The sequence below is a fragment of the Pristiophorus japonicus genome, chromosome 9, assembly GCF_044704955.1.
Source record: "Pristiophorus japonicus isolate sPriJap1 chromosome 9, sPriJap1.hap1, whole genome shotgun sequence".
In the NCBI taxonomy this organism is placed as follows: domain Eukaryota; kingdom Metazoa; phylum Chordata; class Chondrichthyes; family Pristiophoridae; genus Pristiophorus; species Pristiophorus japonicus.
Genome location: NC_091985.1, coordinates 141,859,869 through 141,874,138, shown reverse-complemented (window position 1 = coordinate 141,874,138; position 14,270 = coordinate 141,859,869). Strand labels below are relative to the sequence as shown.

The 14,270-nt window shown below is 40.2% G+C and overlaps 1 protein-coding gene across 2 annotated transcripts; it reads right to left on the bottom strand.

Annotated features, from left to right (window-relative positions):
• Nucleotides 1–12,129: 12,129 nt before the first annotated feature.
• On the bottom strand, nt 12,130–14,013 carry LOC139272707 (homeobox protein Nkx-2.4-like). Of its 2 annotated transcripts, XM_070888798.1 has the most exons (3): nt 13,653–14,013; nt 12,328–12,794; nt 12,130–12,270 (listed from the first exon to the last, which is right to left on the bottom strand). In XM_070888798.1, exons 1-3 carry the CDS (start codon nt 14,011–14,013, stop codon nt 12,130–12,132), a joined length of 969 nt encoding a protein of 322 aa, XP_070744899.1. The 2 variants fall into 2 exon arrangements, with proteins under 2 accessions (XP_070744899.1, XP_070744897.1); XM_070888796.1 differs by having other exon boundaries at nt 12,130–12,794.
• Nucleotides 14,014–14,270: the final 257 nt, after the last annotated feature.

Genomic DNA, 14,270 nt, shown 5'->3' with positions numbered 1-14,270 from the left:
CCTATCAGTGGAAACATCCTCTCTGGATCCACCTTGTCAAGCCCCCTCATAATCTTATACATTTGATAAGATCACCTTTCATTCTTCTGAATTCCAATGCGTAGAGGCCCAACCTACTCAACCTTTCCTCATAAATCAACCCCCTCATCTCTGGAATCAACCCAGTGAATCTTCTCTGAACTGCTTCCAAAGCAAGTATATCCTTTCTTAAATATGGAAACCAAAACGTAGGCAGTATTCCAGGTGTGGCCTCACCAATACCCTGTATAACTGCAAGACTTCCCTGCTTTTATACTCCATCCCCTTTGCAATAAAGGCCAAGATTCCATTGGCCTTCCTGATCACTTGTTGTACCTGCATACTATCCTTTTGTGGTTCATGCACAAATATCCCCAGGCCCTGCTGTACTGCAGCACTTTGCAATTTTACTCCATTGAAATAATAACTTGCTCTTTGATTTTTTTTTCCCTGCCAGAGTGCATAACCTCCCTCACACTTCCAACATGATACTCCATCTGCCAAATTTATGCCCACTTACTTAGCCTGTCTATATCCTTTTGCAGGTTTTTTGTGTTCTCACACATTGCTTTTCCTCCCATCTTTGTATCGTCAGCAAACTTGGCTACGTTACACTCAGTCCCTTCTTCCAAGTCATTAATATAGATTGTAAATAGTTGGGGTCCCAGCACCGATCCCTACGGCACCCCACTCGTTACTGATTGCCAAGCCAAGAATGAACCATTCATCCCGACTCTCTTTTCTATTAGTTAGCCAATCCTCTAGCCATGCTAATATATTACCCTCAACGCCATGAATGTTATCTTGTGCAGTAACCTTTGAATAGGCACCTTGTCAAATGCCTTCTGAGAGTCCAAATACACCACATCCACTGGTTCTCCTTTATCCACCCTGTTCATTACATCCTCAAAGAATTGCAGCAAATTTGTCAAACATGACTTCCCCTTCATAAATCCATGCTGACTCTGTCTGACTGAATTACGCTTTTCCAAATGCCCTGCTACTGCTTCTTTAATAATGGGCGCCAACATTTTCCAACCACAGATCTTAAGCTAACTGGTTTATAGTTTCCTGCTTTTTGTCTGCCTCCTTTTTTAAATAGGGGCATTACATTTGCAGTTTTCAAATCTGCTGGGACCTCCCCAGAAGCCAGGGAATTTTGGTAAATTACAACCAATGCATCCACTATCCCTGCTGCTACTTCTCTTAAGACCCTAGAATGCAAGCCATCAGGTCCAGGGGATTTATCTGCCTTTAGTCCCATTATCTTACTGAGTGCCACCTCCTTAGTCATTGTGATTGTGTTAAATTCCTCACGCCCCCCCCCCACCCTGCCTCGCCACCCATAGCCCCTTGACTATCCACTGTTGGGATATTTTTTTAGTGTTCTCTACCATAAAGACTGATATAAAATATTTGTTCTGAGTTTCTGCCATCTCCATGTTCCCCATCACTAATTCCCCAATCCTATAAGGAACTAACATTTACTTTAGCCACTTTTCCTTTTTATATACCTGTAGAAACTCTTGCTAAAAGTTTTTATATTTTGGGCTAGTTTACATTCATAGTCTATCTTCCCTTAATCATTTTTTAGTCATTCTTTGCTGGCTTTTAAAAAAAGCGTCCCAATCTTCTGTCCTGACATTAGTTTTGGCCACTTTATATGCCCTTGTTTTTAATTGGATGCCAGCCTTTATTTCTTTAGTTAGCCACAGATGGCTATCTTTTCTTTAACACCCTTTCCTCCTCACTGGAATATATTGCTGAATCAATTGCTGATTACAATTACCTTGCTTTCTTTCCTCTGAACCTTGCTTTTAAATTATCTTAGCTTCTTTAGTTTGAGTTTTCACATTTTACCATACCTATATAGTTAATTATATTGTACCTTTGTTTAATTTGTCCTTGAAACATAACTACTAAAAAGTTAATAAATTTAGCTTTGTTGCTCAATGTTGCTTAAAGATCATTGTTAAATATTACCGTTTTATTTTACAGTATTGCTATTGAATGCTGGTTCCTCCACTTATTCTTGTCATGCCTTGTCTTGCTTAAAAGAAATTGCTACTTGATGGAACCATGTCTAGGGCACAGGCAAGTGGAAAAAGGTCACACGATTCTGGCTCAGAAAGGGGTCAGGTTCCCCTAGAGATTTCCCTCCCTATTTATACACTCACCGTACCAACTATACATAAGAATGAACCAGGAAATGAATGAACCAGGAATAAGGAAATCTATAAACAAGCACAGTAAGCTATCATTATTTTTAATGTATATTTATATGTTTTATTGAATACATCAATGGCAAACTAGTTGTAATATTTAAAGGTTTACGGTCACCGGGGGTAACATTTGCAATTACAATGAATCTGACGGTGTGTTTTTGTGTACTGTGTTCTGTACTTGCTGTGGCACCATGATTATATGTCTGCTGATGGAAGTTTGGAACTAAGTTAACCCTTTGTGGCAGATTTGGTAATTCAATACCTGAGCTATGAAGGACGGTGCACTCCAAGGCACGTTTGATAATTAACCAATCAACCTGGCTCGCTGTCCAAGGGCTAAGCTCTCTAGACTCAGAGTGTCTCTCCGCAAGGAGATAGTGTGCACTCCTCATTAGGAAAACAGAAATTACCTCTACGGATTTCTCCTTGGCTTTGTTTGAAGATTTTTAAACATGATAATGGGTTTCCATTCATGTCAGACACCAGACCAAAAAAAATGGCTTTGCTCCATCCCTATGTTTAATCAATCTTCTCTTAACTGCTTTTACAAAATATAAAGTTTTGACAAAACTAATCCAATTATAAACACTGTTTATAAAAGTCAAATATCAATGGTGATGGGACATGTAGGATACTTTAGTAGAAGTGAATAATAACGAAGAAATCTTCAGAATTCTAAGTCATTTTCTTTGCGTTCAAAATATTTGTGGTCCCCAGTGTGATCTAAGGTAATATTTATCTTACTGACATTGCAGGAATGGGCAGCAAATACACAAACCACTTCATTACAACCAGTAACTAGTGGGGTGCCGCAGGGATCAGTGCTGGGATCCCAACTATTTACAATCTATATTAATGACTTGGAAGAAGGAACTGAGTGTAACGTAGCCAAGTTTGCTGACGATACAAAGATGGGAGGAAAAGCAATGTGTGAGGAGGACACACAAAATCTGCAAAAGGACATACAGGCTAAGTAAGTGGGCAAAAATTTAACAGATGGAGTATAATGTCAGAAAGTGTGAGGTCATGCTCTTTGGCAGAAAAAAATCAAAGAGAAAGTTATTATTTAAATGGAGAAAGATTGCAAAGTGCTGCAGTACAGTGGGACCTGGGGGTACTTGTGCATGAAACACAAATGGTATGCAGATACAGCAAATGATCAGGAAGGCCAATGGAATCTTGGCCTTTATTGCAAAGGGGATGGAATATAAGGCAGGGAAGTCTTGCTATAGCTATATAAGGTATTGGTGAGGCCACACCTGGAATACTGTGCAGTTTTGGTTTCCATATTTACAAATGGATATACTTGCTTTGGAGGCAGTTCAGAGAAGGTTCACTAGGTTGATTCTGGGGATGAGGGGGTTGACTTATGAGGAAAGGTTGAGTAGGTTGGGCCTCTACTCATTGGAATTCAGAAGAATGAGAGGTGATCTTATTGAAACGTATAAGATTATGAGGGGTCTTGACAAGGTGGATGCAGAGAAGATGTTTCCACTGATGGGGTAGACTAGAACTAGAGGGCACGATCTTAAAATAAGGGGCCACCCATTTAAAACAGATGAGGAGAAATTTCTTCTCCCAGAGGGTTGTAAATCTGTGGAATTCGCTGCCTTAGAGAGCTGTGGCTGCTGGGACATTGAATAAATGTAAGACAAAAATAGACTTTAAATGATAAGGAGATGAGGGGTTATGGGGAGCTGGCGGGGAAGTAGAGCTGAGTCCATGATCAGATCAGCCATGATCTTATTGAATGGCGGAGCAGGCTCGAGGGGCCGTATGGCCTACACCTGTTCCTATTTCTTATGACATTTCATCTTTATCAACAGTCATTTAAATTACCAGTTTACAATATTGGGAATTGTATAGAAAGCTTTGAGCAATCTGGAATTGATGTCATTGGAAATAGCGATTACCGTGACACGTGGCTGCTTTGCGGTGCTTGTAACATCCAAACTGTTCTCAAAAATAAAGGACATTCATTTTCGTGTCACTTTGAAAAGGTCTGAACCATTGAATGAATCGGCTTTTGAAAGCATTTTCCAAATATCTTAGTCCAATGGTCTTGGGGAGTTGGCTTGAAGCAAAGAAATTCTGTAGTCCTGCCCTCTCTTTACTCTAACTGGTTGAAACTTGTTCCTTCTCCAGAATCTCTCCTGTCGATTGATTCGTTTTGTTACCTTGTTGCTGAATAAACTATCCGAGAAAGCAGGCCTCAACTACTATATCCAGTGTTTAATTATTATCGTATACCCCAGAAAGACGACCCTTTTACTAAAGGAATGAGGGAGGATGAACTTCAGCCCATGTAATACAGTACAACTGATTCCGAAAATCAGAGGAAGAGTGGACATAGCACTTGTAATCAGAGAATATTTCGAGAACATTGTAAAGGTGGTCAATCCATAATGAGGTTTGGGGTTAAACAGCTGTTTCCAAATGTACATTTTTGATCGTACATTTTTTTTACTAGCTATCAAAAATAATGCGAATCTGGAAATATAGTTTATTAAAGGAAAAATAGCAGCCGTTTGAGTACTATTGCAATACTGAATGGGCGTGAGGCGGGGTCATATGGCACTTCACTGCTGGACAACAAAATAGACCTGTCACGTTTGGGCTGTACTGATACCTTTTGAAGTAACAAATGCGATGCTTTTAACAATGTGGATAATAGCAGAGAATAAAATTATTGCTGATTGTTTGTTTGGGTTTGAATACAATTAACCCGAACATACTTTAATCTTCATTAGCAAGGAATTGGGGTAGGAACCATCCTTAGCAGTTCGCGCCTCCATAGAAAGTGGGTATTCTGGATAAACCATTTTTGTGGGGCTATTCAAAGAAACTTTACAACGAAATACACGCGGTATTTAGAAGAGTGCAAATATTAAAGTAATATGCCGGGTTGCTGTAAAATGCATTTGAAATCAAAGCTTTCATTTACTCAGTATTAGTTTGAGTTCATGTTTTCATTCGGCGCCTCTATAGCTTCTCCCGTTCTGCTGACACTAATTTTGAAACTGGTCCAGTAGTTTTATACTTCCACTTTACACTCAGAAGAACACGCCGTTAGATCCCATTAGGATAAACATGTCCATTTCTTTAAGGGCAAAAAGGCGAAACATCCAAAGCAATTATTACTGTGTCCTAATCAAGTCTTTGATTTAAAACAAGATGTAGTCGTTGGACGGTGTGAGCTAAGAGTTAGACACTTCCAAAAATCTGTAAATTGATTTTGTATAAAAAGTACAAACTCAGTAAATATCACTCTCCCAGAACCGGGCTATCTAAGAATTGCTTGGAGGCTTCAAGAAACGGTGTATATTCCATCATCTGGATTATTATTTAATAACACTGAACAACTAACACAGTTGTGTCTTAAATACTTGAGAACACTGGCAAAAACACCCCGAAACTCAGGCCAGAAGAGTTGCCTAGATGTCACACTATCTCGCCATCAGAAGCTGTGCCAATTATTGAGGTAAGTGTGCCATTTCGTGTTTAGCTTCTTGCTGGGAGTGGACGATATCGATAGCTGTTAAAATGGACTGGATGCAGACAATATAGTTACATCGGAGATAGGGTTTCTGGGCAGGAGAGGATGTCCATTCATATCAGATAACAATTAGGTGATTCCTCCATTTTCCTGTTGTAAAGATCAAAGACCAGCGGTAGTATAGAACTATTTTGTCCTTCAGAAGGCTTTTACATTATACAAGGTATTAGATTTCTTGAAATGAGATTGTCTGAGTGGTACTCGTTACTAAAAAAACCCATCATATCTTAGGAAATGAGGAGGGAAACTGGTTAGCTTTTTGTCCTCCAAACTGTTAGCTTTTTAACATGGGCCTAGGTTTTACTTTCCCACAGGAAATAAGGATATTAGAGATGGTTCACATCCGAGGAGATTCTGTATGAGATCGTAATGGGAAATTTCAAGTATCTTGTTTAAACACGGTGGTTGAAATTGGTGTTAGGTTTACAGTAAGAGAACTCCGAATGGTGTTATACCAATTTTAATGGAAACTCTTGATTTTTTTCGTATTGTGAAAACGGTTTTGGTAAAAAAAAATCCTACGTTTTTGGTTAGGAAAATAAAGTTCTCGATGTCAGCTATTGACCTGAAGGATGTCAAGTTACTTTGCACAGTTGAGAATGGCAATGTAGTTCCGACATAGGGAGGGCCAAGATTGGAGAATACGGCCGCGGTCCCTCCATGTGGGATACGCGGTCACGCTAGTCTACTTCTTACCTGCCACATTAATAGCTTCTCGACAGCACCTCTTTTCATTACAGTCGCTAACTTTAGTCCACTTTCCTCCAAGTTTAAATACAATGTTTTTAAAGGAATACATAATAGCAATCGTTTTCTTAAACCCACCTAAGTTGGTGTGGCTCACTGGGTAAAACACTGAGTCAGAAGGTTGTGGGTTCAAGTTCCCACTCCAGAGACTTGTGCACAAAAAAAATCTAGGCGGACACTTCAGTGCAGTGCTGAGGGAGCGCTGCACTGTCAGAGGTGCTTTTCGAATGGGATGTTAAACCGAGGCCCCGTCTGCTCTCTCAGGTGGACGTAAAAGATCCATGCCACTATTTCCAAGAATAGTTATCCCTAGGTCCTCGTCAATATTTATCCTTCAATCAACATAACAAAAAACAGATTATCTGGCCATTATCACATTACTGTTTGTGGGAGCTTGCACAAATTGGCTGCTGCGTTTCCTATATTACAACAATAACTACACTCCAAAAAGTACTTCATTGGCTGTAAAGCGCTTTGAGTAGTCACTTTAACCTTTAAAATGAAAGTCCGGTGGTCGTGAAAGGCGCTATATATAAATGCAAGATTTTCTTTCTTTAGCCCATATGTAATCCACTTATAACTTATTGTGAATCAACAATCCCCTTTATAAATAAGAAATATTCCGTTTCTATCATTGATGTTTTACATTCTACATTATCAAGAGACAGTGGCAAGAAGGAAAAGTACTGAACGATGCAGTGGACTTATGCTGTCGTTTGTTTTATAAATCCAAGTGTTTTCAGTTTTATTTCAATATATATTTCTATTTATTCCCAATCTCATGCCATTGTAGTCCATTGGATATTGCAAACTTGGAAGAAATCCAAACTTGGCAAAGCTCGGTATTATTGTTGTCCTGAAGGGCCGAGAATATTTACCCCAGTTAAAATGACAGAGGACCCTTCACCTGGTTGTCCTCATCAGATAGTTCCTTACCATGAACATCACTCCCATACTACCAAAATAAGCATCCTGATGAATTCGTGGAGAACGTGCTGTTTGTTGTTCAATATGGAGCAGTTGTGCTAGTTTAGTCCTATATTTTATTGGTGTATTGCTGGAATGAAATTGTCGTAATAAATGGCACTTGCATTTTGGTTTCTCTAAACCCTTTTAACCAGACCATTCCGCAAATGTGTGCTTTATAGCCATTGTCAAATAGATTAGATAGTCAGACGAACAGGTAGATAGATAATGAATATTTTCAAATCATGCAGAGTCTCTCTGATTTTGGTTGTGCATCTTTCTGTGCAATATTTTACAATCATGACTGATAAGACAGGTTGGGAGTTCACGTGTAAAGCCTTTCTACGATTAACATATTTCATATTACTTGGGCATAAAGTGTGTTTCGAGTCATGTTCCTGAATTCTAAATTTCGGATGAGACGGAAAGGGTTAATACCTGAAAGCCCGGGTCACGTTTGCTGAAGCATTTCTCCAGTTACTCAACTTCGGAGCTGTCATATCCTCTACCCTATCATGGTTCCATCTGCTGTACAGCGGGCTCCAGCCATTTCCAAACATATCTCGCCACTTTGCTTCGGAGGTCATATATTTCGTTTGCGTTGGTATTGTATTAAAATCCAGCCTGGCGCAAGTTGCGTGCTTCTTTTCCCTGAACCAATTTCAATCAGGTTTACCTTCCACTAGCTGGTTGGTACTTTTGATCTCTTGCATGCGTATTTCCACGTTTTATTTCCAATAGACGTGTACAGCCTGTTGTATTAGAATGCCCGTGGCCATGGCAAGTAGTGTTCCAATATCTCACTGTGCGTTTGTAATCATTTTTTCCCCGGCTACCGGCCAGAAAAGATCTTAATGCATTTCATAGACTTTTGGATAAATTTTCTTTCCCCTCAGGACCAATTATGTGCGGGTCTTAAAATATGAAGCAGTATATTTTAAAATAGTATTCAACTACACCAAATAAATACGATTACACAGGCCAGGTTCTTTTTCCCAAGATTTAATGCAAAACGATTGAACTGATAATGTTTTGGAAATCAGTATCAGGTACAGAAGTACCTCTGTTGATTGAACACGATCTAAAACTTTGTTTCCATAAATCAAACAAAATGAGAACATTAGGACAATACTTTACATTGGGTCGTTTTACAAATACTGGCTGGCCCCGATGAAATCGTTTGTAATGTATTTAAATGGAGGCTGGAGGTAGTGGGACTCGATAAGCTGCCCCTATCCATTACTTAAAACACGCACCCCCTGCACCAGGAAACCTGGCCCCTGCAGATTCCATTAATAGTGATTGTACATCTCCTTTAGAAATGGTCGAGTGCAGCGCTTTCAATACATTTGAAACGCGTTTTACTCCATTGCCTTTGGTTAACCAAAAGACGCGACTAAGTCCAAGCAACACGGAAATACCAGCTCCAAATAACTGCACAGAAATACGTACATTTGACAAAACAAATCACGCATCAGGAACATATACACATATAAAAACTAATGATCTATCGGAAGCTGAACGTGCTGGAGGATTGTTCCCTTGATACCTCTGCGACGATGTAAAGGTTAAGGAGCGGTGCTTTCCATTTTGTCTTCAGACACAAAAGCATTTGGAAATCTAATTTGAATGTATATTATGTCGAGTTGGAAACTCGAATCCTCGTTTCCTTTAAGTAAGGGTCGCTCTTCCATACCTATGAGGCGCGTTTATAGCGGGCGGTTTAAAAAAATATATCAAACCACAATAAGTAAATAATTCGAGATTTGTAGAAATGGTTTGTCTTCAGAGTCAGAAGCAGCCGCGCACAACATGAGCAATAAAAAAAGATAACTGGTAGAAACAAAACAACTTTTAAGAGGCCGTGCATTCAGGAAAATAATCTTATTTTAATGTTTCTGCAAACCAAAGCTTCAAATATTGCCCAAAACTGTTGAAAGAACACCGAATTGACTCAAATATCGAATTCTAGAAAAGAATTAGCCGGAATAGAACTACCTGGATTATGAAGACATTTCCCCACTTCAACAGACTTTCCCCAGTTGAACAGCATGAATAGAACTAACGGGCTGAGTTGTGTTGTGTTACACCGCCTATAGCTCCCTGGAGCCAGGAACTGAACGGGCCCAAAATGTTGCAAGTGTCTTTCTCTCCAACCTGTCTATAAATAATGTAATATAAGTGAACAATTAACGGCGGCTTACGCTGTAATGAAATGATCTCGAACCGAGATGAAGAATACTGTTCGACATAAACGACTCTGACACTTGCTGAGGGAGATACTTTTGGGTCATTTTTTTCAACGTATAACTGACAGAATGAGCATTTCTGTGTACGCTCGGAGAAATACAAACATGTGATTTACTATGTAGAAAAAAAATATTGCGCGATTATTTTCTAGCAAAGTAAATAGACTCTGTTCCAAACGCGTTGATGCTTTTTGAGCACTAAATGTCCCCCCGTTAACACTCAGCTTTATGAACAAGCCCGAACTAGCTCAGCTTCAGAGCTATAGGCTGAGCCCAATGAAAGAGGGAGCAGAAGGTTGACAGAACACGCAGGTCAACAACCAGAGATGTTATTATTGAGCCCCTTGTTGAATCTAAAGAGACAGCACTCACTTCTGTAGTCATATCTAGTCCCTTGTGGAAACTGGAATGTGCACTCCCGATTGCCAGACGAAGAAACGCGTGGTAGGCTACAATGCCAATGAATGCATGTACATTAGTAAGGAACGCCGGCATTCTCAAATACATAGCGCGATGAAAACGCTGCTTTTCTTTCCGCCAATTCATATTTTAATCAAATGTCAGTCCTCGGGAAATACAATGATTCCGGCGTATTGATTCGTTGCAGTCTTCGCTTTAGAATAGCAAAGGATCTTATCAACTGAGTGAAATGGTAGCAAAATTCCAACAATGTTGTATTGAGTTAGAGATTGCACTGTATTTTCGACGTGAAATCATCGTGTAAGTGCATTTAGCAACTTCAATCTAGTTTATTTTACAACTGATATAGTAGTGTCTTTAATAAAAAGGACTTGCATTTTGTATTATAACAATTGTGCGAGAGTATGCATTTAACCAATAATACGTTGGATATCTTAACTGGATAAAATAAATCTATTATAATAAATAATAACAAGACTTCAAATTATTAGAAATTCCCCATTGAAATAGATATCAACTACAACAGCCAACCAACAACACGAGGAGAACAATGTTTATAAAGTGTAGAGTTTACAATCAGTCTTTTAAAAAGCTTGCTGAATTATAAATAAAACAATCAAACTAAGCCATCCTTATTTTCTTGGGTGTCCATGTCCCATTTTTAACTTAAACAAATAAAACAATAGAAACTCTCTAAATTTTATTATTTTTCTCAATTGTAAACAGTTTCTCGATAAACCTGCGATATACTGCCATCCCAACGCCAGGCGTCGGTTTTAAAATACCCAATAAAAATCGCTTCAAAATCACATTAGAGCTCGTTGACAATAAAGGCAGGTCAGTGCGTCTGTTATGAATTTTACTTAGAAGACCTATTTGGCTTGTTACTGATATCAGCCAGGTCCGGGTCGCCAAGTGTGACAGTTAAAGCCAATATAAGCTTAGAAATGATCTGGATGGTAAACGCAAATGTAATATCAAGCGTGTACATTCATTCTGCTCACACATAAAATAGCACGCCAAGTTCAAGAGTGATAAACCGCGTACAGCTTTTTTGTACTGGTTCTAACAGTAATGGCGACAATGGAGGCAAATTATTGAAAAACATTATTTTCCTTTCATGCTATTTATTCCTTGTTTTTCCCCAGATTACACACTAACATTATCTTTATGTCGGTTATTGTTGCTATATCACACCTACCTTAAATTGCAGTTCAATTTGCTTTCAATAAAACCGTAATGAAATCACTGTCAAGCACATTCATTAAGTCTGGGGCATGTATTTATATTTGAAGCGATTTGTCGGCGTTAACGATGAATATTTTTTAAAAAGACAGTTTTACATCAGACGCCGGTTCCTTTTTTAAAAAATTAACCAAAACTCAGAAGAAATTCGAAATGTTACCGGCATCAAAATACAGAAGGGTCTATATTCAGTCTTGAATCATGAAACTACTACATTGAACTGACTGCACAATCCAGAGATTAATTTACAAGAATGTACAGCTAAGTCGTTACAAATTCTCAAATGTATTATTGTTTCTAGTGGAATACTGTCGGGACACTAGTGGGTGTATGTTGTTCTTAATATAATACCTGTAGTCCAGCTGGCTCTTCGAAGCCAGCTCACCCGAATTTGGAACAGCATTCACAATCCATTTCAACAACTTGTAACTACAATTACACAACTGTCTAAGCAATCCAAAAGTTCACAGATATCTTTTTATTGAACCGGTATTTTTTTTTACAACGTGTTCCGAGTCAGTCTCCAGCGGTTCAGAGGGTCCAGTTAACAATACGTTGCATGTCAGTGTGTCCTCACAGTCCAGAAACACGTCCAAAAATCCGAGAAAAAGTTCTGGGTATGTGTTGCAAAGTTTGCCAGTTCAAACATTTTAAGCAATGTCTCACATATCTCCAGTTGTTCATTATATATGGTAAAGAGATTCTACCAGGTCCTGCCGTACAGCAGGCTAGGATTTACCATACTCCCCGTGTAGTCTGCAGTGGCTGTGTCCATTTGAGACATGTTAGTGACCGAATTGTGCAGAGACGACGCATTTGGCGACACTTGGCCTAGATCTTGAGCCTGAGCGAGTGCATTGACTTGTTGATTCTGCTGTTGGGAGATGGCAGTGCTAGCGACGGGAAGGATCCCGTTTGCACCTTGTTGCTGCTGTGCTTGTTGGCTGGGCGTAGGGGTGCCCGAGCCATTCTGACAGGGTTTACCGTCTTTCACAAGGACTGGCACGGCCACCCTCCTGGGAGACTGTTGCTGTTGGCACATGTTGTTCTCCTGCTGCATCTGCTGAGTAGCCTTGTCCTTGGCCTGCCGTTTCATCTTGTAGCGATGGTTTTGAAACCAGATCTTTACTTGTGTTGGTGTGAGGTGGATCATACTGGCTAGATGTTCCCTTTCGGGAGCAGACAGGTACTTCTGTTGTTTGAAGCGCCGTTCCAATTCGTATACTTGGGCCTGGGAGAACAGTACCCTTCTCTTTCTCCTTGGTGTAGCATGCAAAGGTGCCATAGGTTTGGCGGCGTCTCCCATTCCAGTTAAAGTCCCCATCCCTGTCATATTCATTCCTGACGACGTTCCCATGAAGCGGGAAACTAAACAAACGTTTGAATGAAAATGCTCTGATTAAAAATGCCAGAAGGTAAAAATTTTACTCAGCAAGCGAGTCATCATTTAAGTTACATGGCACTATTGCAAAACAGTGAGGAAACGTATTGTAATTTACACAAGATTAATATGCGGCGATTTTCGCAAGGGTTATTTTTCACATATAAATTATAAGGAAACGTAGAGCAACAAATATAATTATTTATATTAAACAAAGGGTCATTGATACGAATGATAAAGAAGGTTCAAGTTTTCGGTAGCATATATAGCTCAGCATTAACAAACATTGCATAATTCCTATCATAGCACAAAGGACAAAAAAGCTACTGTTTGTCCAATTATAAAATTATTCTCCATAGGCCCTGACCTGCTCAATATCAGCCCATGGCCAGAGTTCGTTTCTTGACAGTTAGAATCATAGAATAATACAGCACAGAAAGAGGCCATTCGGCCCATCGAGTCTGCGCCGGCTCTTTCAAAGAGCAATCCAGTTGGTTCCACTCCCCCGCTCTGTCCCCATATCCCTGCAAGTATTCATTTCCCTTTTGAAGGCTACTATTGAATCTATATCCACCACCGTTTCAGGCAGTGCATTCCAAATCCTAGCCACTCAAGTTAACTGTTTGATTGTTGTTCTGTAAATATGCCCGCACATCTGCTCAGTTTTTCTTATGTTTATTGGCCTCAGATACTGAATAAATTTCATTGAAGTATCTCCAATGTGCATCTATATCAGCCAACTTCATTATACCGTTAAAAAAAAATCTATTTTGAAATCTCTGCCACTCAACGAGGATAAAATCACTGCCAACACTGACAACAACTTATCTTTGAACGAATCTTACTTGTTGAGTATCTGGGATCCGGATTAGTCCCGTACCAGCCGGTCGCTGCGGCGCTATTCCTCATGGTGTCCTGGTAAGAAGGGAGATCCCCCATGTTGCCGTTACAGTAGCCTCCCATGGCACTGTGAGAAAACTGAGACACGCCGTGTGGCATGTGGTAGGTGCTCGCCACGGTGGCGTTGTGACCCATGGTGTGCTGCTGCATGCCGGCCTGGGAGACCTGGGGTTGGCGGTAACCTCCCAGAGGAGGTCCGAGGTTGCCAGCGCCGTCCATGCCACCAAACTTCTTGTAGGTCTCCTCGATCGGGCTCAGTATGTCTGTCACTGAAAAAGGCGTTGTGTGCTTTGGGCTCAACGACATGGTTCAGCGACGGAGCAGGTAAAATTTGTTGAGAGGATCAACCCGTGTGCTGTGTTCGCTCTCCCTCTCTCGCTCCTCTTGTGGATGTCGACGTAAGAGGGTGTTTTGGAGTCCGCCTGAGATCCGATTGATCGGCTTGGAGGAGGCGAGCCCCGATTCCTCTTATCTTTGGTTTGTTTTAGCCAGGCGCCAGGTTTACGACAGAGCCCTGGGGGAGGAGCGTCGGTCTAAACCAGCAAACAATGGTGCTTGACATC